Source organism: Terrapene carolina, unplaced genomic scaffold (assembly GCF_002925995.2).
Source record: "Terrapene carolina triunguis isolate 2854851 unplaced genomic scaffold, T_m_triunguis-2.0 Scaffold629, whole genome shotgun sequence".
Lineage (NCBI taxonomy): Eukaryota > Metazoa > Chordata > Testudines > Emydidae > Terrapene > Terrapene triunguis.
In genome coordinates, this window is record NW_020664980.1 from 5,614,441 (window position 1) to 5,637,061 (window position 22,621).

The 22,621-nt window shown below is 41.9% G+C and overlaps 1 protein-coding gene across 1 annotated transcript in view; it reads right to left on the reverse strand.

Moving 5' to 3' along the window:
- Positions 1 to 22,621, reverse strand: part of LOC112116053 (solute carrier family 22 member 4-like) — a 44,221-nt gene that overhangs the window by 13,046 nt on the left and 8,554 nt on the right. The window contains exons 2-4 of the mRNA XM_024213332.3: positions 22,150 to 22,304; positions 9,748 to 9,919; positions 2,097 to 2,223 (exon numbers count right to left, since the gene is read on the reverse strand). Coding sequence (XP_024069100.1) covers positions 2,097 to 2,223; positions 9,748 to 9,919; positions 22,150 to 22,304 — 454 coding nt within the window. The remainder of the gene's footprint in view (positions 1 to 2,096; positions 2,224 to 9,747; positions 9,920 to 22,149; positions 22,305 to 22,621) is intronic.

Sequence of the window (22,621 nt, forward strand, 5' to 3'; positions counted from 1 at the left end):
TCCCCATGTTAGCAGAGGCTGAGAGACCATTTGGTACTGGTAACAGACAATCTCCAGCCAATCTGGCATGTGCAGAGTCTTCTTTGCTGGGTCCAACTGATTCAAAATCTGGACGTAGGGTTCCCACCTAAGAATTACACCCTCCCTGGGCCAGCAGTGGCCAAAAACGATTACCATTTAGCAGCCTAGGATGAAGAAAGGAGCTGGTGATCTCGGTCCAGGGCTTAGTAGGCTGGGGCCATTACTACAAAGGCCACTGCCACAACGTATACCAAGTTAGTCTCAGGTGAGGGGCCAGCCCAGGACTGACGGGGCATAAAACAGAGCTAATCTCTCAGGCCCAGACGACAAGGCTGTGTCACATTCCTGGCCTGCCTGGGGGAAGCTGAAATGCTGCTTCCTTGGCTGTTCCTGTTTGGCTAGCTAGAAGTTTTCACTTTCTAGGAACGTCCGTCTGGCATCGCTCACAAGCTCTAAGGTTATTTTAACAGAACATACATTGTGCAGGCATCATCCACTGGCAAATGTAAAGGCTGACATCAGGATCAGACTTGTACGGTTGGTGTGGGGGGGAAAGAGTGGCTGTATTGCCACTTAATCTGAAAGGCATGAGGCAGTGATGAAAAGCAGACTTTTCTACTAGAGCCTGAAAAAGTCTTTTAAAGTATTAAACATACAGCTGATCTACGGCTGAGACAGAAAGGAAGTGCTTTTCTTCCTCACAGCTGTCATAAGATAAAATTCCCACCCCCAAAACACACTTGCTTTTCGAGAACAGATTTTAAGTGGCATAACCAAAACCTAAACAATATTTAAGTAGTTTATGCTGCCAAGCAGCAAGTTCATCAAAGAACACATTTTTCTTGTAGAAAAGTCATAACAACACGTGGTTTTGTACTGTGCCATGGATTATATGGAGCTTGAAAAGTGGCTATTTATATGACAACAATACGTAAAGTCTCATGTAAAAGACGTGCACATGTATTGAACACAGACACATGGGACTGAAACCGAGGATCGTAATCACCAGAGAGTATGAGCCCCTACCATCTAATTAAGCAGAGTAACTAGCCGGCTATTATGCTCACGGAGCTAGCCGCTAGAGGGAGACAAGATCACAAATGCTCAGTCACTGTATTATGAGTGTACTTGTGTTGCAGTCAACCTTTAAATGCTAATAAGCTTTCTGTGCTAGGGTTTTTTCTTTGTAACTAAGAAGATTAGCCAAGAGGTATCATTCCTATGAAAGGACTAAATGTTCTTAATTAAAATGGAGCCCTTTTACCATCAGATCATTATTAAAAAGCCAGAAAATAAATAATAACCCCCCATGCACACACACAGAGCCAACAGTGTACTAAGCCAGCGAAAAAGGACTACTTAGCAATGGGGCAATGGAACTGCCTACACACTATACATGTTTATTTATTAAGGGCGCTTTTGAGGGTGCCCTTTAGTGCTGTGCTGGGACTGACAGGCTCTTCAGTGAAGCCCTGCCTTCTCCTTTGGTGCCTCCTACTAGCAGGCGCACATATGCATTATAATCTGGGTACCAAAACAGCTGCTCCACACAGATCCTTCCATCTGGAAGAGCTACGTTTAAATTAAATGATCAGCTGTCAATAGTGCATCCAACCGAGATGAAGATAAATGTATTTTAATTTCTCATTTTTCTGAGTGAGGCAGTGGTGCCCTAATGATAGACATTTCGTTACACCTATGAGACAAGCCAGTCCTGACTGAAAGCCAGAGAAAATCATTGCTGAAGAGTAGAGATCTTACTGCAAAAATAAACAGCAACTCCAGCTGAATGTTTTTGATTTACTGACGCAAATGAGGCACCACCAATTGCCTCATGTCACAGCAAGTATTGAACCTGGACAATTTACTAAACAACTCGTGACAGAGCTGTGCTTTGAACTGTTTGGTGTTCTGGCTCATCAGAATAATATGGAAATGAATTGCCTGAACAGGAAAATAGCAAAGGCTGCCAAGTAGCAGATTAGAATCCGAGAACTGGAAGAGACCTCAAGAGGTCATATAGTCCCTCTCTCCCCCCACCCCACCCAGTTGAGGCAGGACATATGAAAACGTACCTCTGTGGAGTCAAACAGCATAGCTGGGGCTACAATGCCATTTGTTTTTGCAGCCTTTCGGATGATGATTTCTGCCTCTTTAAATCTTCCCTGAGAGATCAGCCACCGGGGAGATTCAGGAATGACCCTGCAACAAATTTCAGAAGGACTGAATCAACATTTCCACAATGATCACAACTGCTGACTTAATCATCTTTATAAAACACACTCTGGGGATGGATTTTGCCATCTCAGTAATAGATCACTTCCTGTGGTAGGGTCCAAGCCTCCCAACAGATGAACATGTGGGTCACTTTACCCATAATGAGTAGTACAGTAACTCCTCACTTAACGTTGTAGTTATGTTCCTAAAAAATGCAACTTTAAGCGAAACGATGTTAAGCGAATCCAATTTCCTCATAAGAATTAATGTAAATGAGGGGGTTAGGTTCCAAGAAAAAAATTTTCACCAGACAAAAGACTATATATATATATATTACACACAAAGTATAAGTTTTAAACAAACAAACAATTTAATACTGGTACACAGTGATGATGATTGTGAAGCTTGGTTGAGGTGGAGGAGTCAGAGGGTGGGATATTTCCCTTACTGCTAAATGATGATCTAGCAATTGGCTGAGCCCTCAAGGGTTAACTCTCTCTCTACACAAGACAGCAGGAATGGAGGGAGATATGCGCATTTCCCTTAAGTACACTGCCTTGTTAATTAGATCAGCCTGCTGAGAGGGCAGCTGCTGCAACTTCCCTCCATCCTGAGCCCTGCTCTATGGAAGATGGGGTAAGCGGGGTGCAGAAGCAGGAGGGAGGGGGACACCCTGACATTAGCCCCCCCTCTTCCTTCCCTCCCCCCACACAGCAAGCAGGAGTCTCGGGGAGCAGCTCCAAGGCAGAGGGCAGGAGCAGCACATGGCAGTGGGGGGGGCGGGACACAGCTGAACTGCAGGCAGCTGCTGCACAGGGAATTTAGGGGAGCGGGGAGCTGATAGGGGGCTGCCGGTCCACCCTGGTTCCAAGCCCCCACCAGCTAGCTCCAACGGGCTGCTCTTCCTGCAAGCAGTAGACAAAGCAGGCGGCTGCCAAACGACGTTAGAAGGCAGCATTGCACAACTTTAAACAAGCATGTTCCCTAATTGATCAGCAACGTAACAACAAAACAACGTTAACCGGGACGACTTTAAGTGAGGAGTTACTGTACAACTGAGCTCAATGGTACTGCTCAAGCACATGGGTAACTATTCGCATGGTCAAGTACTTGCAGGAGAGGGCCCTCTTCCTATAATTGGTTTCTGAAATTAGTTGTATTCATGTACGTTAAGGGGATACAAACATTACAAACATTGAATCTATCTCCCCATGTAAGTATTCTCACACTTCTTATCAACCTGTCTGTGCTGGGCTATCTTGATTATCACTTCAAAAGTGTTTTTTTTTTCTCTTACTTAATTGGCCTCTCAGAGTTGGTAAGACAACTCCCACCTGTTCATGCTCTCTGTATGTGTGTGTATATATATATATCTCCTCAATATATGTTCCATTCTATGCATCCGAAGAAGTGGGATGTAGCCCACGACAGCTTATGCTCAAATAAATTTGTTAGTCTCTAAGGTGCCACAAGTACTCCTGTTCTTTTTGCGGATACAGACTAACACGGCTGCTACTCTGAAAAGGGGATAATTAAATTCCATCAGGCAGTCAGAAGTTTCTTGGTAAATAGCAAAAATATTAAGTTAGGTAGCATAAAAATCAATCATATAAACAAGTTATCCTTACAAAAGTTGTATACAGCACACAAATGGTGTAGAGTTGTGGTGGAGATATTTAAAGGAAAGTGCAGATCTATTTAAAGGCTACTTGCCATAGAGAGTTTATACCCAACCTTCTTCATCTTCATATCACAAAACTGATCAGGCTAAGACAGTGGTTCCCAAACTGGGGTTCGTGAACCCCTGGGGGTTCACGAAATGTTACAGGGGGTTCTCGGGGAAAAATTCCCTAATGGTGGACAGAGCTGTCCTTAGGGACCCCAGGCAGCACGGGACCAGCAGCACGGAGCCCCTGGACTTCCAAGAGCTAAGCAGATCAAAGCAAACATATCTATCACACTGAGGAGATTTAAACTTCAAGACTCCTTATAAGAAATGGAAAGGGAGATGGATATTTTTTGCTGTTTTTAAAATTAAATAGGCAGCTAATCTTGTTTTTAAAATTATTATGAAGAACAAGTTTAAGCTTTGTTGTAACGTGCGTTGTTTGCCTGGACTGCTCAAGACCTGAATGCTTGTGTAGGAAGAACTCTTTGAGTTGGCTTCTTAAATACCTTCATGCGGTTTCATATCTGATACTCCTTGATGAAACATAGGAGCCTTGTCTTATAACAGGCTTATTCAAAGTGATAAGCTATGAAAGTGAGATCTTGGAAGAATGTTGCCCTTTTCATAATGTAATAAAAATACTGTAATGATAAATAGTAATTTATAATAAATAGTGTGTAATAAGCATGTCATAAAAACAAATTTTATATTTCCAAGATCACTGCTTTTATAATTTATACTCAGGTAAAGGAGAAAATCCCTGGAAATATTCATTTTTAAGAGGGGGTTCGCGAGACTTGACATTTTAGTGAAAGGGGTTCACAGGTTGTTAAAGTTTGGGAACCACTGGGCTAAGAGAATGGTAGCAGTGCCACCTTGTGGACCTGATTGTATCCGACAGGTAAAATCCAAACATGATTATGTCCATTAATAACAAACACAAAGCCTCTCCTTCCCTGTTTTAAAAACTCTAAATCCGTCAATCCTAACTGCTGCTGTCTTGCTCTCCTTAGTCAATGGTAATTTTCCCTCTCTCTGGAACAATAGGTCAGAGACTGCCAAGATACCCTCATGATCTGCAACGGCAGCTGCTAGACCTCTTCTCAAAGGGTTGATTAACATTTTTCTACTACTGTCTCCCCCACTGCATTTCTTTACAGGTCAGTTAATGAATACGAATGCAGATTGCAGAAGCAAGGGATACTTGGAACCCCTTTGGAGTATTTATCTTACTAAGCTTTTGACAGGATAGTTCTTATTTCACTGTATAAAAGTTATTAAGTAAATACATGGGTTCATAAGAGCCACTGGCAGGCACTGTGCAAACTTCCCTTACATACCTCTGCCAATGCACCTCAATCCCCACCTACCATCTCTTTGCCTCTCCAGTCCCAGACCCTGAAGTGGAGGATGAGAGTCAGGGCAATCCGTATGGATGTTTTGCAATGCAGACAAACAAAAACTAGGAAGAACAGCCGCCAAACACAACTTCACTGGTACCCCAAGACAGGGCTTTGAATCTAGGTCTACAGCAGCAAGAGGCCAGTGAAACAGCTCAGTGAGCCACCATAGCTCTCATAGGATTTATGCTCTAGCGACAGTCAGCTTTTCCAATTGGACTTCTATGTTCAAATACCTACTTTTCCTCCATTACTCCCACTAACAAAATGAAGCTGCGTGTCGCAGAGGAAAAGCAAGCAACGCCGGATTGAAGCCAAGGATTCTAAAGCATTTCAAGTTAAATAGAAGCATTATTTAAAATGTCATTCTGGAGAGGAATCAAATTTCTGACCAACTCTCTAGTCTGGTGATAGCAAGCAGGCACTGAAAAACGTTTTTAAAGGGGTTTTATTTCATGTTTTCAGCCAAATTCAAAGAGCAGAAAGATGGAGCTGAATGGTATTTCGCACTGTGTAGGATACAAGTCTATTTGCTTTACTTAACAGTGTGATAAAGACATTGTTCTTTTTGAGGTCTTTATGTATCATAAATAGGCTGCTTCAGAAGAACAAGAGAGGAGCTTCCTGGTTAAGACCAGCGTGAAAAGAAGGAACAATTTCATGTAACTTTTTGAAGAGAACATGTACGTTTTGGAGGGAGAGGGAGACACCTCACATGTCTCACCTCTATCAGGAAATGAGTGCACTCACTCCACAGATGCAGAGAAAGGGCAAGCATAGCATCCCTCCTCTAATCTGCCTACAGGGCCAATCAAAAACATCAGGCTTTCCCATCTTGTCTCTGTATTGTTTACTTTTCACACTGGGAGTGCATAACCATCCATGGGTGAGTGAGGCAAAGTTTGTTTAAATTGGGGTCAGTTTAAAAAGGAATTGGGGGGGGGGGGAGATGAGTGCAAAGGAGAGACCAAAAAACGAAACAAAAAACCAAGGAGCGGAGCCTGGAATGGTCAGGGTTAAGGTTAGCCACGTGAAATCCATTAGGGTGATGTTTTCAAAATCCAGCATGACAACTGCATGCAAAGAGAAACAAAAAGCAAGGAGAATCTCTTTATGTCTGGTAAACTGTCACTGTCAAAGCCTATTGCGGACATCCTCCCAACTGGAAAAACAGAGAAAAGTAAAAAAAAGTAAGGGTCTGGGTAAGCGTGCTAGACCTAGAGACAGCTAGTGGCTTGTCTGCATTTCCATCAAAGCCCTGTTAAGTAGGTATTTGTGATGGAGCTGCCTGTCACATAGGGACCAGATGCTCCTCACCCCCTGTGATCCAATACCAGGAGAGGCTTTAGCGCGAGTCCATGGATTCAACTGCACCACAAATATAATGAAACCGAGGGCGCCAAACCTGACTGGTGCTGTGATGCTATGCGCCACGTCGCAACGCCCAGAGCAGGGAGCCGGGCCCAGCCCTGCGGGACAGGAGGGCAGGTTTTCTCTTTAGCTCCACCCCTGTGGCCTCCATGCCATGCCAGGACTAGGGTTGCGGTGCTGAGGCAGAGGGTGCTGCAGCGGGTGATTGCTGCACCCCTTGGCTACAACCCAAAACCAACCCTAAGAAGAGTTTAGCATAGTGCTCGAAAGGCTACATCCACCCCTGCTCAATACAGAGCTCCACACATGCAAACCTGGGGCAGCCAGTCAGATTCCTAACCCGTCAGTCACATTACTGGACAAACGGCTCACCTGACTGCCACAACCAAGAAAAGAAAACTTACCTTTAAAGCAGGCCCTGCTACAGAGGCTGTTTTAGGTCTTCACAGATGCTCACTCCCTTGCTGGGAGATCCAGAAATCCGACACATGCCAGTTCCAACTTGGCTGTGTGCTCAGCCAGCCAGGGTTTAATGGGAAAGAGGCTGGTGCATGGTGTTAGTAGCAAGGGAAGGGAGAAAGGAGCAGGGAGAAGAAAAGTGGGGAGGAAAGAGGGAAGGACCCACAGTGGCAACAGCTGAGAAATGCATATGATGGTTCCCATTGATCTAAGTGGAAACCTTTTCCAAAGGATTGTAAGATTCTCCCCCACTTTAAATTTGTACAAATATTTTGAAAGGTATAAGGCACTCAGAGCCATAGATCTCCAAGTCCCAAGAAGTCAGGTCAGCTTCAAGATGGCATCCCCAGTCTCTAAAGGCCAGATAGGCTGGCATAGCCCCTTACAGGATGAGGCATCCAATTGGCTGAGAAAAAAAAACAGGGTGGAGCCAAAGAAGCCATCGAGTTCTGCTCAACCAGCCAAATGAACCTGCAAGAGGTCATGGTGCTCATGTAAATCCCTCCCTGGACAAGCTACTGACCAATACTGACCCAGCGAGCTGTCCCTGGGGCTGTGTTTGTATACACTTTGTTGTTTAGTGTGCTCTCTCGTCTTCAGTGCAGCTTCCACAACGCATGCTAAATTATCATGCACCTGATGGTGGCACAGAATTTTGTTTTGGTGACCGTGCCACTGTAACCCACATATGCAAGGACCTGGGTAAGCCCGTCAGAACTCCCTTCACTCAGCTGGCATCGGGGGTTAGGAGAAGGCGGTAGCGACACATCTTTATAACGGCACATTTTCCATTTCCTTTAGACTAAAATTCAGCCTCATCCCTTAACCTAGGCACGTAAACATTTTGTTTGTTTTTAATGGGAGTTATGGTTGGAAAGTTATTTACTGTACAGGACTGGTTTCCCCAAATAATTTTAAAATACACAAAACCATATTTCATCCTAGCAGCGGCATGCTATGGTTTTACTTCAGTAGTGAAGTAGATCTTTGCAAAGAAAAGGCATCACAGACAGATAAAGGGATTCTGATATGTTGTTTTTAGGATAAACTAACCTTGGATTGCTCTGAATTTGTTAATGCTGCATGGATTAGCAAAGATGCACATGAGATGCCTGGTTTATCAGGGTGGTTTCCTGCTGTATGGCTGACCTCACATTCCAAAAGTAACATAACTATGATGACAAAGGAGCTGTGAACTGTTACAGCCAATCAATCCGCACAGCCACTCTTGGAAGAGTTATATGGCATTTGGCGCAGATACCATCCAGACAGCAAATAAGCTTAGCTTTCAGAACTGCTGACAGAGGATCTGTTATGGTCTATTGGGTTAATCCATCATTAATTTTTTGGATTTTGACTTCTTTTCCAAGGCCACATTAGAGGAATAAAATACCTTGCTCTGTGAAACCCCCCAAACTGTGACCAAACTTTACCCGGGGGGGGGAGGGGGAAGCGGGGGAGGAGAGAAGAAAACTGAGCACCAAAATGTTAGGGCTGAGACTTTTTTCCCTCAACTCACCCCCATATGCCACTAGCATCTCCCTCTAGTGGGGAATCTGATGTACGAGAGGCACTGCACCCAAGACATGACATAAGTCACTAAAATGATCATATTAAAGTAAATTACTTGTGTTTAGGCCCCAATCTTGCAAGCTGCTTAACAGAGGTGCACTCTACAAAGGCCTACTGACGGCAGCGTCCAGGCATATGGTACAAGTTGCAGGATCTGGCGCGAAGCTAGAACCCTGGATTCCAGCGAGCCTGCTGGGCCAAACAGTTAGTTGCTGGCTTCCCTACTCCACCACACTTTCTTTGTTTTTAATGACTCAACACTGTGCCCAGAGGTGATGAGACTAAAAGTGAGTTATGAAAAAGATCAGAGTAATTAAAGATCAAGGAGATTTATTAGACCATAGAGTTTCTCCTCTTTTAAGGGCAGGGTAGAATCCCCCCAAAGGAAGATGTATTAAGCTAAATGACATATGATCTGAGCCAGAAGGCCGAGCAGGAGTACAAGATGTTCATCACAGTCACAATGTCATAGACAAGTTTTAAACATCCTCCCTGCTCCAGTCTCTTACCCTTATCCAGCCCTCTCAGACACAAATATTGTGTGTAGCAAAGCACACAGTTTCTGGGTAGCATTTCAATAAGGAAGATTTTTGTTGCATTCCAACAGTTGCATCCACATAGAAAATAGGCTTCTAAAAAAAGGGAAGGAAGAAAAGTTGGAAGGGAAAGTTTGTATAGTACAACTCATCCAGCAATAATAAAGGAGATAACAAAAAGGTTATAAAGAGAGTTTGAGGTTAAGAGTCCGATAGTCTGGAAAGAATTTCCAAACAGCACTGGAAAGCCAGCATAAGATGGACTCTAGCAGTGTCAGCAGGGTTCAGCACACAGATAAGTTAAGTTATCTTAAAACTGGCTGAAAATGTTTTGTCTTCAAGGCAAATCCCTTCACTTGGCACGCACAATACCAAAACGTGAAGGGAAAAAAAATCCACAGCAATTATAATCCAACTGGTTGTTTCACAATTTAAACTGGAGGTTACCAGCTACAGATGGGACTTTCTGAAGCCGAACACCTTGCAAGACAATTAAACTCACCACCACAGTGGAACGCAGAGCACCCCAGGTACAGTAAGAGCCAGAAGCAGCATCCGCCAGTCTCTGATGAAGTAAGCAAATAGTGGCAGCAACATGTAGCCAATTGCAAAAAATATGCAAACTCCTAATGTAGAGAATATAATACGAACTGATTTGCCAAGAATTTCTGTGCCTGTTCAAAACAAGGGAGTTTGTATTAGCATTTTAACTCTTTTTGTAAAAACCACGTCTAAATATTTTATCGCATTTACAAAAAACAGCTAAAACAATCTTTAAAATGGAATCATTTCCCTTGTTATACTTAAAGGGACACTGTCAAGGAGTTCTGGCCCAAAATAAGACCAACCTTAACATGAAGATAATCTGGTGGGACAGTCTTCCAGATTTTAATCGTATAAGAGATTTCAAAGTTGCCAAGCCATTAATGAGTAATTGCAAGGCCAGCCACCATCTGTGTGGGAACCACCTCTTTCAGTGCCCCCTGCTGGTTCTGCAAAAGCAGATTTCAAGTAATACACAGCTATTTTCAACACTAGACATCTTCCTCATAACTTCTATGATGTCGCAAAGACAACAAAATAAATGGGCCCCTTTTTTAGAGCTTTGTTTCAGCACCCCTCTGAATTTCTGCATTGCTAGCATCAATACTTGCTCAACGGACAGGGCAAAAGTAGGAGGAGACTTACGTTTCTGCCATTGCAAAGACTGGGGAGTTAAGAGAGAAAAAAACAGCTGACAGTGTCCTTTTAATCAAGCCTTCTTGTTCATCTCTCCCAGCAGTTTTTAAGTAATTTGGGAACAGAACATAAAGGAAGTTTATACTGAAACATGGCTCACTCCAAATAGATCAGGATTAAAAAACTGCCATATTAGTTGACGGGGCCACATGTCCAGTGCCCTGTTTCCAACAGTGGTCAATGGCAGATGCTTCAGAGGAAGGCATAGAGCCGCTGCCCCTAGTCCTCTACAATAGCACCTGAAGACGAGGGCAGCGAATCTCTCGCTCACTCCAAGAATTTACATTTCAGACACAAAACCGCAGATGCTGTTATTCACACGAACATACAACAGATTTTTGAAAATCTTGCTAAACCGTTTGCTTCAGTTCTTCCCTGCAGTGGCACGTTCCACAGGTTCACCAACTGCATAAAGCAGTCTTCTATTACAATAAATTTTGAGTGCCCTCGTGTCCCCGGAAAGGATAAACAGGGACATTTGAGGCCTTCACTGGCCTGGTTTTTAAAATGCCAAACACCTAATAGTTCACATTAACTTCAATGGAATTTGCTGAGTGCCACTTCTTTGGGTGTCTAAATAAGTGCTTGGGACCCTAACTTCAGACACTTGTCTCTGAAAGTCTTTGCCTATATTTCCTACCATACTTCTCCAAAATAAGTATTCCTAGTCTTTCAATCTCGCCTTGTTTGGAAGTCCCTATAAGCCTCCAATCATTTCCATGACCCTTCTCAAACTTTGAGTTTTCCTAGGTCCTTAAAATTACATTAATTAGATTGAATGCACTGTTCTTGAGGAGGATACACCACCTACATATAATGGCATAGTATCAGTATTTTTCTCTGAAACACCACAATGGTAGATTCGCCTTGTTGATAGCATGATGGAGAAAGATCCTTTAACCTGTTCAGTTTGAGGTGTCTCAGTGTTCCCTACAGAAGCTATAACTAATCTGGAACCTGAGCGCAGGTACATATGGCTTAGGTTACCACATACTGGGCTGAACACTTTGCACGTGCTTGCACTGAAATCAGTCTTCCATGGTGTTGCCCGGTTACTACATATTGTTGGATCCTCTGGAGTTGCTTACAATCCTCACTGATTTTGACTTACCTAAATATTATGCTAGTAAATTTAGTTACCTCACTGTCCAGCCCCTCTAAGCAGTTATAAGGGGACACACACAGATCCTAGCTCTCAAGTCTGGCTGAGCTACATTTGGCGTAGGACCCAAAAGGGGAATGAAGATGACTTTACGCCACCTTTATTCTCTCTCCCTTATCTCCAGGGCACCCTCAGCACAAATCAGAGCAGCCTCAGGGCTGATCTAAATTACAATAGCCTGAACAGCCTCAGGAGGATTTGTAGCATCTGAGGATCGCCTGAGCACAGCGCGTTTCAGCCACACTCACTCCAACCCCAGCACATCCCCTACGTTGGCTGCATGGCACCCAGGGATTCTACAGGGGAATCCCCAGCTAGTCACTTCGGCTAGTTTAAAGGCTGCAATGATCCAGCTACACAAAGCAAAGCCACCTCCTCAGAGCCACTGGACTGGCCCAGACTAAGGTAATTTATGGTTTGCAAGAAGTTGTTTCCATGAAATTAAAACAAACAACTCAGAAAACAGCATTTTTTAGATTTAAATATTCCCTGGATGCTTTTGTAGCCCAGACAAAAATATTATGTTAGTGCATAACAACCTGAAATTTAAACAAACTACCCAGTGTTTTCATCCCCCATGCCCACTGATGTTCAGAAAGAATAGACAGCATAAAATGATGAAAAATTAAAAATGTTTACAACATTTTCAGTTTTAATACCTAATGTGCTATTAGTAAAATACCCTGGAAGTTTTTAACCTGACATTAACGACAAGGAGGCCGGTGGCACCTTAAAGACTAACAGATTTATTTGGGTAAATCTGTTAGGGTACGTCTATACTTACCTCTGGGTTCGGCGGTAAGCAATCGATCTTCTGGGATCAATTTATCGCGTCTTGTCTAGACGCGATAAAATCGATCCCGGAAGTGCTCGCCCGTCGACACCGGTACTCCTGCTCTGCGAGAGGAGTACGCGGAGTCAACGGGGGAGCCTGCCTGCCGCGTGTGGACCCGCGGTAAGTATTTTGTAGTTCGAACTAAGGTACTTCGACTTCAGCTACGTTATTCACGTAGCTGAAGTTGCGTATCTTAGTTCGAACTGGGGGGTTAGTGTGGACCAGCCCTCAGTCTTTAAGGTGCCACCGGACTCCTTGTTGTTTTTGTGGATACAGACTAACACAGCTACCCCCTGATACTTAACCTGACATTGTTTCTTTAATAATATTAAAACAACACTAGATTTAGTTCCAATTCCTGGGTCACTTTATTATTAATCATTTCCCACTTATTCATATTCTTTGCATCCTTTCTCAAGACAGGAGAGTCTCCACTTTCTTATACCATGGACCACGTTTCAATAAACAGATTGTCATGTGGACACATCACCTCCTATTGCCAACATGCAGATCGCTTTCCCGCTAATCTGTGATCGCGTAACATCCCTCTAGCAACTTCAGCAGTGACTTTCAATGTAGAGTAAAAGCATTTATGTCTGGCCACATGGAGCAACTCGGTGAGAACTGAGCAAATAAACTCAAATAGAGCGTGCCTCTCTCTGTCCTTGTAAAGTGCTGGAAAATGCAATGGAAAGAAGGAAATGGCAGAAGAAGAAAACCCCACCTCTTCCCAGCAGCTCCAAAGGCAAATTTTTTATGGGGTCGGAAAGGGGGATGTGTTGCAACACCCCATCATTGCACCAGGGCTGTGCTGACACATTGCATCAATAACACTGGTGAGTCATGAAGATGCAGTGCTGGAATGTCATACTATCATCATTTTGAGGCACTCCACAAGATGATGGAAGTGGTTATCCAAGATAAAATACAACTGAGATATTGCATAAGGAAAAGGGTGGAGAAATACTCTCGCAGTTCAGACTAGTTCAGTGATTAGCAGTACTGTTAAGGGCCTATACAATTAATATAATAAGTAGCAAAAAATAAAATTAACTTTAGCCAGGAATCTGGGCAGAATTTTGTTGTTTTTATTCATTTTTCACAATGCCTTGTCTAGGATAGATTGTGTCTGCTTTGGAGCTTAATATAGATCACTTATAACAAAAACCAGCTTTCGGCAACCTTCACTGAGTGTCCTACTAGGAGTGAATCTGTTTCCCTGTTTAATGATCTTCCAATTTAAGAGTTATCATATAATCCAGCTTTGAAAGATCCTGAAGAGAAGCAGGTCTGTGGATTTAAATTAATGGACAAACTGACATAGAGTCTCCCAGGTAAAGGACTGCAAGTTTGTACTGAGGTTGGATCAATCTATAATTTCGCTTTGAAAGAGAAGGACTGCAATATGAAGACAATAACATGATCATAAATTGAAGGACATCAATAATAAGGATAATATCTTGTAATAGAGTTACAGTTCAAATAACCATGCATCCCTAAATCAAAGCAAATTTTTGACAGCTGGCTCATTCAGCACACACGTTGTGCCAATGTGATACTTAGTCCTTTAGAGAGAGGAACAATGTAAGCCTTCAGTTACCTGTTCTTTTTCCAATAAAATGCCTAGCCTTCTCTTAAGAAAGTCTGTGCATAACAATTCTATCCCATCTCTCACATGATCCTCAGTTACCGGACTACAGAAATTTCCTATCCATTAGGGGCATTAGACTCCTTTACTCACTGAATATGATGTGGACTCAATTAACGACATCAAGCAGACAGATACAAAGGTGTAAGGGAGTTTAGGGGGGTACATATGAGTTATATAGTTCATAAAAGTGCATTGTAATATTGCCTAAAAGCTATTGTGGTAGAAATGCACAAGGTCTATTTATGAGCTGCATTTATTTATGAGACTGACTAACCTGAGCAAGCAGCTCATGAATAATTCCCCATTAAGCAATTTCAAAAAGGATCTCTCCTCCAACTCCACCTTTCATGTTTTTGTTTTTTAAAAAGAGCAAAGTTATAATATTCTCCCCTGGTTGTTGTTGTTTGTTTTGTGTCTTTATGAGAAGTTCAGTATTTAAAAAAAAAAAAAAAAAAAAACAATGAATTATGGGGTTTAAACATTTTGTTAAAAATGCCTAGAACTTTAGGATTTGCGACAATTCAAAAATAAGATCTAACATAAGATTAAGTCTCTCAAGTACATTTATATTCCTTTCCCACCAAAAGAGAGCAATTTCAGGACATTACCAAAGTGCCTGTACAAATGTAAAAGCAGCAAAAGCACCTTATAGACTAACAGACGTATAGGAGCATGAGCTTTCGTGGGTGAATACCCACTTCGTCGGATGACTAGAAATTGTATGACTAGAAATCAACCATTAAATATTAACCCCTCACATGCATCCGACGAAGTGAGTATTCACCCACGAAAGCTCATGCTCCTATACGTCTGTTAGTCTATAAGGTGCCACAGGACTCTTTGCTGCTTTTACAGATCCAGACTAACACAGCTACCCTTCTGATACTGTACAAATGTAGTGTATTTTTATAGTCACATAACTTGACCACAAAAAATCTGGTAACCATGGAAAGTAAAAGATGCCTGAAGCTAAGGAAGGAAAGAAAAAGTTCTTGTAGAAAAGACTTTCCAGGTAGACGGCTGAAGGACAAAACTGCAGAAATGAAACATAAGTTCAAAAAGAAATTATTCCCACTAATGCAGTGGTTCCCAAACTTGTTCTGCCGCCTGTGCAGGGAAAGCCCCTCGGCCGGCGCCGCTTCCAGCAGCTCCCATTGGCCTGGAGCAGTAAATCGCGGCCACTGGGAGCCGCGATCGGCCAAACCTGTGGACACGGCAGGTAAACAAACCGGCCGGGCCCGCCAGGGGCTTTCCCTGCACAAGCGGCGGAACAAGTTTGGGAACCACTGCACTAATGCAAAGAGTAGTCCTGCGAAATGCAAAGGAACACATTGGATGAACCAGCTGTTTTTTCAGGCCGTTCTTTGATAGTGTCTAAGTTATGAGCAGGAAAGTTAATATTTAATGGTTGATTTCTAGTCATACAATTTGATTTTAGATGGCAAATGAAAGGAGAGATTCTTGGAAAGGTGCACACTTTACAAAACAATATGACTATTTAGTCACTGTGGCTAGGTTGTAGGGTACTGAGCTTCAAATGGCTGCCTTACACATCTGTGGGTCACTCTTCCTCTCTAGGAGCTCAACTTCTAGCAAGGTCTCTAATGAACACAAAACAAGAGGAAACCTTTTGCTCTATAGTCCTATCTGAGGCAGCCTCTCCCTCACCCCTGCCAATCATCCTGGGATGAAAGCTTCAGAGGCAGCAAGCCTGTAAACAAATTCTAATACAGAACTCCATATTAATTTTTCATAATCAGATTTTCTTGAGAAACTAGTGATTTCTTAAGGAGCTGGAAAATGCATAATATTTAATGAGGCTCCAACTCAACATCACAGTCATTTAATATAGTTGCTTCTTGAAGCTAGTGTATCTGCCTTGCAACAGAGGCAGGTCACCTTTACAGTATTAAAAGAAACCTTCAACATGCTATAAGAAACGTAGCAACATTCCCATGGCTCACATGGACACCTAGTGCACTTCCATCACCCAAGTCACTTAAATCACTTCTCACACACTGATCATCATCTGTCGTGGTGGAAGTGAATCCAACCAGGATTCAATAGAGACAGTAAAATAGATAATTTTTAAGCAGCAAAAAACTACGTACAGCTAAAAGAACATTGATCTAAAACTATTTTAGGAGACACAACCCTGTCTCCTAACAACAGATGCTAACTTCAAACACAAATGCACATGCACAGAGAGAGTTTAGAAACAGTATGGATTAAACAGTAAGACCAGACATAACATTCTAATTATCTTCCCAGAACTAGGTTGCTGTCTTGAAGGTTAACCAGTACATGAAATACTGAGGAGAACACAAACAGGTACATTGTGAGTTTGGAAGCCAATTACCCAGCTTACATGCTGAGAGGTTATATAGTTAATAACCATTTAAGGTTATCTAATCAGCACCAAACTCACAAAGCCTAGTAGATGGGATTTATGTAGGAATAGTTATCACTAGAGAACAAATACAGCTCCCGTTAATCACCATGTCTCCAAATTAATCCACAGTGTTGTAGGTTAAAAAGAGACCCAACACATTTTTCTAAAAGGATTTTCAGTTCAGCAAGTGGCATTGACTTAGCCCACTGAGCAAAAGACAATCTTTTTAATAGCAACTTTACTAGCTCAGAAACCTGTCAGTGCTGTTGTACAGCTCAGTAATGATCCATGAACTTAGATCAAAGGCCTGGCACAGCCCCTCCAACTTCAAACAACCTCATCTGAAAGAGACTGATAACAACCAGGGCTTGGATGGGGATAAACTGTATCTCTGCTGATGGCCTGACTTACTTATCAGCACCATGCTGCTCATGGTTGTGACACCCATTAGCCATGCTGAGACACTGCCATGCCCCCTTGCATAGTACTGATTTTACATTGTGTTTTGGAACATTTAAAAGTAATGTTTCCCCGTTAGTGTTTCACAGGGGTGGAAAAGAATAGGATTAGCTGTTAGTATGTGGTTTTAACTTAAATTATCAAGATGCTAGTGTCAAAATGGCATCTCAGTTTAACATAGAAACATTTTTTTAAAAGACATTCCTATTTCAAACACCAGGCTTTGACCAAGAAGGCCCAGTTTGTTTTTCAACCAGATACATTCCCCCAAAATAAGGGTTCCTAAAACCACTCTGGTTACAACTGCCTGGTCATGACTAAAACTTTTCACTGTTGGATCATTGGGTAAGGGGAGGGATAGCTCTGTGGTTTGAGCATTGGCCTGCTAAAGGGTTGTGAGTTCAATCCTTGAAGGGGCCATTTAGTGATCTTGGGCAAAAAAAATCTGTCAGGGACAGTACTTAGTCCTGCTGTGAAAGCAGGGGACTGGACTCAATGACCTTTCAAGGTTTTTTGGGGGGGAAGGGGGATAGCTCAGTGGTTTGAGCATTGGCCTGCTAAACCCAGGGTTGTGAGTTCAATCACTGAGGGGGCCATTTAGGGATCTGGGGCAAAAATCTGCCTGGGGATTGGTCCTGCTTTGAGCACTGGGTTGGACTAGATGACCTCCTAAGGTCCCTTCCAACCCTGATATTCTATGATCACCCTTTTATAACATTTTTCCCACCATATTTTTCTGCTAGATGGCTTGCAGCCCTAGAATAGTTATATGACAGCTGACTCTTGCTTCTTACATCTTCCTCCTTTCTAGCTGGTGTGTATTTCTCTTACATTTTCCCTTTCTCTTATCATTAATGAGACAGCACATTCTTACATACCAGTACAGCACATTGCTCTAACCTACATGTGATAAAGCAGACGGAATCCAAATGATTACCAGTTACATCCTATAACCATGTAGCCTAATTCAATGTGGCGTAAAAACACTGCCCAGTGCTTTCAAAAATCCATGATTTAACTGCCCGTTCATCCTAAATACTTAACTTATCCTGATACTCTGCTAGAAGTACAATAACTCATCTGATTGACCTATTTGCTTTGTTAATGCACAACACTAAAACCTCGGCTAAGCTTTTGTCAAATCGTTAGGTTAATTTATTTGATCAAACCGTGTACTAAGTTAAGCGTGTAGAACCAAATCCTGATCTCATTTAAGAATGGAAATTCTGCTAACAGCAACAATTGGACCAAAATTTGGCCTTCAGTTTGGATTTCTCAAATATTGTACTTTGTTCTTTCCCAAACAATGGAAAACCCATTCAAGCCTCCCATCAGGCAAACTTTCCTTGAGAGAGGCAGAAACCTTCACTCAACAGCATTCCTCCCAAAAAAACATACCATTAAAGTCAAATTATAAGAATGAGAGCCTGTAATTTTTTTTCTCTTTCAGCTGATTTATTTCCTCATTGGATTCAGGAAAAGCTGCACAATCCACTTATACTTATTAGCAAGTATTGAAGAATTCTTCTTCTTCTGAGGAGTTGAAGGTAGATCCAAGAAGGGAGATGAGGCAGAGGAAATTAGATCTTCTCCACAACTTATTTTTCCCTGTGACCCCCAGGGACCTCTTTGTGCAAATCGGCAGAGGGCAGAAGGGGCTGGCATGGGTTTTATAGGGATCCCCGAGTCAGACATATACATAACAGTTCTCTGAAGAGTGGCACGTAAGGTCTCTGCCGAGAGCTATAGCTGACATAATCATTGTGAAATATATGTACGGATAGTATTTAAGGAGGCATGTATCCATACTGAAAATTATGTTCTTAAGGTCTTTGATTTAAGACAGGTCACCAAAAGGTGACATACCTTGGAATGTTCCTTTCAGGCAGGAGGTAAGAGAGACCTATTTTTAACTATACGGGTATGGTGTATTGTATGCAAATAGGCATACAGCATGAGGCATACTTCGCCAGTTGTAAAATGAGAGATTGCAAAATCTACAAGAAAGGAAATCTATAAGATGAAACACACAGCAGTGGGTGTCCTGTTTATAAATAAAGGCAAAAGGATGGGACGAGTATATCTTGGGGCAAAGAAACATAAATCCTTCACCTGGGAGGCAAGCTGAAAGGAGGGTCACAGCCAAGCCTGGCTGTAAAGCACTGCAAGGATTTTGGGTGAGCAATATTCTACCAGACTTGAGAGTATTTTGTTAATAGAGTCTAGGCTCTAGAATGTGTGTTACAATTTTCTTTTATATGTAACCATTTCTTTCCAATACTTCTATTTCCTACTTTTTGAATCTCTAATCTTTGTTAAACAAACTTGTACTTGATTTCACTATAAACATATCTAAGAGGTGTGTGTAAAGAACAGCAGCGATCTGAGGGGGAACTGCTAAACTGGGTTGCACTATTTCTTTGGATGCAGCAAATCTCTCAATACCGAGTGGACCAGGGGCTGGATATGCCAGGGAGATACTGGGAGGGCCTATTGCTAACCTGCAGAGTAACATGGGGCCTGCCAGGCCAGAGGACAGTGCTTATGTTGCCCATGGCCACTGGAGTCGGGGAGCTGACCCATGGCAGGCACAGACAAGGCTTCCTCATGCTAAGGGCAGGTGGCAGCGAGCTGCCTCACAACCCCGGGTACCTTCAGGAAGCATCACACCCTGCACCTCTACTAGGAGGTCAATCTCACAACTTAAGGTCGTCTTTTACTAGCAGTGCTACACAGATGCCTTAGAAATGGATACTTGAGACACAAAATAGGTTTGTCTAAGGCCACATTGTGTTGTTGAGAGAAAGTGCCCAACAGAGGTGAATGAGATTTTGTAAAAAAAAAAAAAAAAAAAAAGTAACTGGCCTCCGGAACAAATCACTTGCTAGCTAGCCACATGGCGAGGGGAAGGCTCTGCTATGGGACACAGTTCATTTGTCTCCTCCCCTCTTGATTATGAAAATGTTGATAGCACACTACCAAGATATTTTACTTCCACGTGTCCCTTAACCACTAAGTTTTCGGTTAAGTCAAGTGAGCTTGCTTGAGAATATTCAATAAAGTGTCCCTAGGAGATAACTTTCCACAGTCAGTTAAATTCGGGCCCACTGACTTTGGCAGGCTATGGAACAAGCCCTTAGAGAGGACACCATGCAAATCTGAAGTATCTATCACACTGTTCTCTAGTGGATTGAACCCTTGAGTGTGAGCCTTCACATCTGGAAGCAGTTCTACAAAATAAATCCACCCTTAATCTCTCCACTAAGATTTGCTTGGAGGGATGGCAGGTGTTCTAGTAGCACAGACTCAAGTGAATAGAAATGGGTACATTTTTCCTGTGTTATCAGCATTTTACAAGATACTCCCAACCTTAGTATCCTATTGAGGGACTGCCCGTTACAGATGCTATTTTCCTATGAGGTGGTATGTATTTAAAGCCACAGTATAACTAAAGTAATTATTCAGATGTAACCCTGTTATCAAAGACATATTAGCTATATGCTGAAAGAAAAATTCATGCTTTCTTGGGTGTTTAAGGATTATTTATACCGTGGCCTTTTATTAACTCTTACACTTCTATAATTCTACAACTTAAATCTATTTAACATGCACTGATTATATATGCAATAGCATATGAGTTGACCATAACACTAAATAAAACAATGATAAATGGATGATGAAATTAATTAATTGGCTACCATTGGAATGAATACTATGAAAATCATCTCATTTGGAAATCATACTTTGTAGTAAATGCACTGTGAAAAAAGTCCGTTCTTTTGAAATATTCGTGGTCATGATGTATCAGCATTTTCCTTTCCAGCTTCCATCCAGTTTGCAGGGGATTACAACTTGGGTGTAAACTATTTTTAATTGAAAAAGAAAAATCTGGCATGTAACAGACCTATAATATGGTTACAATGCTTCTGGTTTTAGGAAAAATAAGTTTGTAAACCAAATGAGATTAAAAATGAAAAATTATTAAATGTTTTAACTGTCTGATCAACATCTGCTTAAAACCAAAACCAGTGGTGGCACAGTGAGTGAACTATACACATTTAATGTGATCTCACTGTCAAGAATACATGCAAATCTACAGTCCTTTCAGTAACTTAACCTTTGGCGAAAGGTCACTTAGTCAGACTTTACCTTGTTTTGCCATATGGAAGGGTCATTTTAATTTGCAACACTGTAGTTATTAAAGCAATATGATCAATGGAATCCAGCACTGGCATAAGAAGGTGCAATTTCACTGAAGCCAATGGATTTACACCAGGTACAACTTTGGCATGGGACTGAAATACAGGCAGTAAAGAAGTTTGCTGCAAGTGGGTGGGTGGAGTGGGGAGGGAGTTGACGCAGCTTTTCAGAGAGCTGTTCCTTTGGATAACAGGCCTTGAACTATTTCCATAGCTCTGTTTCTTTCCCTAGAGAGAGAGGAAAATTCAGGGCGAGGGTTTCAGACCTGACTGTGCCAGAGTACGTTTTTCCATGAGCAAAGCATGAACTACTGTGTTCACAGCACTCCACGCAACCTAGATCGAGAGAAGTTGACAAAACTAGTGAAAGGTACTTAAGTATAATAAACTTTCAAATTCCTTTATCTGCAGAACATTATTGCGCCTGAATTATTGGCAACTTCTCTGAATTCACCATTTGAGTAGCTCTCCGAATATGGAAGTTTGTTAAGGCCCTGACTTAGCTAAGCAGTTAATCATATGTTTCATTTTGAGCATATGCTGAAGTCTCACTGAAATCAATGGGACTTAGGCATACATCTAAGTGAGTTGCTGAATTGGGTCCTAATGCAGGTACTTTAAAAAAAAAAAGGGGGAGTGGGAATTCCTTCTTTTCCACCTCAATTTATAAACATACTGGGCACTGTAGCTTACGGTTTGGCATAAAGAAACGTTTTTCATTATTATTTAAAAGTCTTCTAAAATACTCTTTTCGTCTAAGACAATAAAATGTACATTCAGCATATAGTTCATGCTTGTTTACAGAGATTCCTTAATTTTTTCAAGAAAATATCCTAGTAGAGTAGATTGAGGATTATGCATAGTGGAGAATGTGACAGTCTCTTATCAAACGATCTGCTTGGAATTAAAACCTAAGTCATTCACCAGCACACTCAGCAAGCATTTAATGTAACAGACATGTTCATACCCAGAATGAAGGCCACCACGTAGTTCGAGATCTGTCCCATGCCAACTATAAGAAACAGCACTGTGAACATCTCCCAGCTGGTAGAGAAGATCTGCACAAAACTGAAGCCAGTCTGCACTGCCATGGTTGCAAAGAGAATACTCTTCCTGCCAAACCTTTTGAAAAAACAAAGAGAGGAAAGTTATATTAAAAAAAATACAGAATAAAAATAGTTTCAAGGTGCATGGCTAGGCAGTACAGACCTAGCACATACATCCCACTCAAAGCCACATAGTTTATCAACACTGGCAGTGCTCTATTAGTCCATCATTTTTAGGAGCATTAAAAATGGAGGTTCTTTGGAACTCAAGACATTAACAAAAATAATTCAGAAGAGCAGACATCCTAAAGAGTTGTTAGTATCTCTGTGACATAGATACAATTCAGCCCCCTTGTGCATATACATTATGATAGCCTTTAATTACATCATCAC